At 45.8% G+C, this 4,069-nt stretch overlaps 1 protein-coding gene across 1 annotated transcript; it reads left to right on the top strand.

Annotated features, from left to right (window-relative positions):
* Nucleotides 1-13: 13 nt before the first annotated feature.
* On the top strand, nt 14-1,358 carry VTN49DRAFT_863 (uncharacterized protein; the record flags this gene model as incomplete). The annotated part of the gene is made up of 4 exons (XM_069416531.1): nt 14-161; nt 222-411; nt 500-817; nt 875-1,358. 4 exons carry the CDS (start codon nt 14-16, stop codon nt 1,356-1,358), a joined length of 1,140 nt encoding a protein of 379 aa, XP_069272649.1.
* Nucleotides 1,359-4,069: the final 2,711 nt, after the last annotated feature.

Here is a 4,069-nt window from a genome sequence, read left to right as displayed (position 1 = left end):
TTACCTCGGCCTGATGACTGCTCATGCCGCTGCCGAAGGCAAAGTCTATGAGTTCACGGACATTTTTGCCCCTAAACCCCCAGACTTGAGCTGGTTTGGGGACCTTATTATTCCGTTGATAACTCTTGGCCTTGGAGCAATCGGTGCAGGGTCAGGGAGAAGTAAGTTGATATTCAGCATACCACACAGTAGAGAGTCGATACTGACACCACACTCCTCAGTTTTAAGCCGGGTGCTGAATCACATAAAGAACCTGCGGATAAATGCGAGAAAAGGCAAAAACAGAGAAAAAACTCCGGAGGAGCTGGCGGCCCTGGACAAAAAATACAACACAACCAGGGATAGAGTCAAGGATACAATCGTGCAGGCCGCCGGGATGGCGATGCCTTATGGATTGATCCATGTGCCTGAGTAAGTCTTCTGCGTTCGAAGCGCCGGGGTGACCCATTTTTGCTGGGCGCGCAATTAAGCAATTTGGAACGCTGATCCATCAACCTAGGAAGTACGATGGAAGAATGACTGAAAAACAAATTTCGGATGTATTGACCTTTCTATTTGAACGGTATATGTTTATGCAAGAGAAACAAATCGAGAACCTCTTCAACGGATCATCGAGCAGTATGCGGTACCTGTCGAGGATGGTTGATGGGGGAACCTTCTTCACCTTTGACGGCAATCAAACCCTGTTCGATTACCATCAAGAAGTGAAGAGAATGTTCTTTGCCGCTCTAATTCCTTACGCTTGGCGATTGGGTCCAGGATATGCGGATGACCTTGAAGCGCCAAATTACGATATCTACAGCAATCCCTTGTTTCTGTAAGGACGAGCTGAAACCTGAACATTCCGAAGACAACAATGTCTAATTATGGACAGTAAGTCCGGTGTCAAATGTGGCGAAAAGCGGCCATCAACGCAACTTGAAGACCTCCTCGAAATTTGCTATGAGGGTGACCAATGGTATATTACCGTTATAAGAGCCGTGTTATCTTCGACGTCCATATTACAGTGGTCTTTCCACTTCTTGTCACCCCCGGGAGTGGACCGACTCTTGAACACGGAGCCGGACGAAGACGATAATATAGGTTACCACAATGTCACTGCAACGGACTTGCTTATCAGTGCCCTTTCAGCCTACAAGCTCTCCGGCAAACAGTACTGGGGACCGTCAGAGGATACGCCTGCTATAAAGAAGGATGGGTCTGGATATGCACTGACATTTACTGATGGAGTTCGTTCACCAGGTCTCGTTCAGATGCAAGTTTGTACGGACTTCAAGAAATTGGAGGAACTTCTTGAACACAGTGAAGAAAAGGACGTGATTGCTGACCCCAAGTGGCCCTGTGGGTTCATCAAATAGTGGGGAGGACCTGATATGTACCGCAGTTGATCATGTCCATTTTGTAATGTTTCTGCCATGTTGTCCTTCATGATCAATAATTTATGCATTGGTTTTGAGCTGAATGAGTGTATTCTGTCAGATGTCCTATACATTTTAGTAACGCGATTGTCAAGCTGTAATGCGTTACATACGGACTTGCGGACCGTGGCAAGTCGCTTCGGCTAGTTCTTCCATCACCAATATCAACGCGTACCATCGATCATCCACCGTCGTCCTTGCTGCTTCCATTGGACAGTCTGATACTAAACTCGTATGGGAATTATTTAGACTCGAGCCTTAAAGTCCAAATCAATCACTGGCCATAATAATCACGACTGATCTTTTGTGACGAGAACTTCGGAATTACTGCCGTATGCTGCACCGTTCACCAACAGTTCTCGTGCGGAACCATTCCCGAAGGGTAAAGACAACCCCGAGGAGACCATGATGACACTGTTCCCATGCCTTGTGATGACTCATCTCTCAGGACCACCTTTCGAGAGTCACCACATAACCGTTCGAAATTCAGGACTAACCTTCTGCAAGGTGACATGCTGAATTGGATGAGCAAAAGCTCTTCGGCACCTAGTTCCCATTTAAAACGATCCCACCCAGATTTGTTTCTGTAATCATTACCGACAATCGTCTCCAACTGACTTCCAGCATCCCATTCTGTTAAGAACACGAATAGGGTCCGAATTCTTCACCAACTCTCGAGAGGAGAGTAAACATAAGATTGGCAACGTAAGTTTCAAAGATCATGTCGTTTCTAGTACCTGCTGTAAGTCAGTTGGGATTTCCAGTTGGTGTCGGTGACACCTTTGCTCATCCAGTCAGCGCGCCACCTCCGAGGGCCTGACGCGGAAGCTCTTTCTATAGCCAGATGTCGTCTAGACGCGGCCTTACAGATAGATAATCTACCTATTCTGTAATATAGATACATAAATTCGTACGAAGAGACTACCGTTATTTTGTTTCAATTACCTTTGGAAGATAGAAAATTTGTCTCGCAGTTTTCTATACTTCTTTCTCGTTTGGGATATGATGGGTGAATGTCGATAACCCATTGAAGACGAAAGGATACAACGCTGGAAGTTTGACAAGATTATTTGGTGGTGATTAGAGACAATAGTTCGTGGGTGATTTTGGGAAAATGGGGCGTTGGAGTGCTCTTGCTTCAGCCGGTATTTATGAAAGAGTGCTTAGAATGGTTGCTCTGAGAGTTCTTCTCCTGGAGAATCCTCCAGAAAACGCCTCATTGGCAATCATCACATTAGAAGCATGGCTGCAATGTCATCGTGACTTCGTCCAATTCGTCTTTCCCTTCAGGCTGGTTCCCAACCAATTCCTCACGAGCATTATTGGTACAGCACGCTTGTGTTCGTATACTATAGCATCAGACCAAACTGCAAAACTGAATTTCAAATTCGTAATATAGTACGAATCTGCGAGACTGAGAAACTCTTGGCGTACTTAGTTTCCTCGTGAGTTGATTAGCCTACTCAACTACTAAGGTACTATTCATATGAGACCGCTAGTAGTTCGCGGGAAGGTATCGAATGTAACTTGCGCAGACAACACAGATGTTGGTAGCAACGGTACAGTAGTAGAGTTACCTGTCGGATGATTTGCGCTCCTCGGGTGTCTGATTCCAGCAAAAAGTTGAAGATATCGAATTTACGACACTGTTTTCTGGTTGCTCTTCTCACGTTGCCTGACAAACACCGAGCTAAATCCTACCAAGCAGCCGGAATTTCCGAATATTTACAGAATAGGACCAGTTGGGTCCCGAATGTTTCCAACTGCTCTGTATGTTTTAGCTGCATTCCTTCCTCTGTGAGTGTCGAAATCCGATGTTTTGCTCCTGGAAAATACCAGTAGTAGTACCCCTGATTATCTCCCCTGCTTTGGGTATTTAGGATATCCATCATAGTCCAGTAGTCGATCTCCGTCATGCCAACATCCATCGTGCCAAGGAAGTACTCCCGTAACTGGCAGTCGACAGAATCAGCGAGGTTTGGGGGCGGAATGAATATCATCGAATCAGAGATGAGGCAGTGATTAATTAATCAATTCATTGATGGGGCGATTCACTCAGTGATACTCCGGAGTAGTACTCTCATCGCGAACACATTACTCTGGCAATTGGTTTCCAAACACGAGGTACGATTCGATTATACATATGTCTTTTCTCCGGAATCAGGATGTTGATCAAGGACGAGCTGATCACCTGCCAGGGTTACCTATGTGGAGTAGAATAGGGTTTCAAACCCACCAAACCAACCATTTTCGTCACTTCCCACTCTCCTATTGGACAATGGGGCCAACGTTCGAGGTTCTCATGCTCTGCCGGCTAAGAGATCTGAAATCTGGAAATCTGGAAGAAACCCTAGAATGAGGTTCAACTGAGTGTTTCCCAGCCCGCTGGGGTGAGATCTTTCAATATATATGCGACATCAATCAGAACTTAGATGTATGTATTTAGCCCATGCTGTCTCGCCAAACCTTTGGATCAACAAACCAACTGCCGGATGGTAGACACCAGGTACACAAAACAGGAGAGCGGCGTACTATATCAACCATAACATCCCGTCCTCTCGCACATCAAAAGAAGCATACTGATTGAGACCTTGCGTTTCCACCAATCGACAGAAACATGCGGGTACTATGGATTTGGCTCACAGCTTGTC

This window comes from Thermomyces lanuginosus (genome assembly GCF_041956635.1).
Source record: "Thermomyces lanuginosus strain ATCC 200065 unplaced genomic scaffold VTN49scaffold_2, whole genome shotgun sequence".
Classification (NCBI taxonomy): Eukaryota; Fungi; Ascomycota; class Eurotiomycetes; order Eurotiales; family Trichocomaceae; genus Thermomyces; species Thermomyces lanuginosus.
Note: the sequence above shows the minus strand (reverse complement) of the source record. Positions and strands in the feature narration are given on the sequence as shown.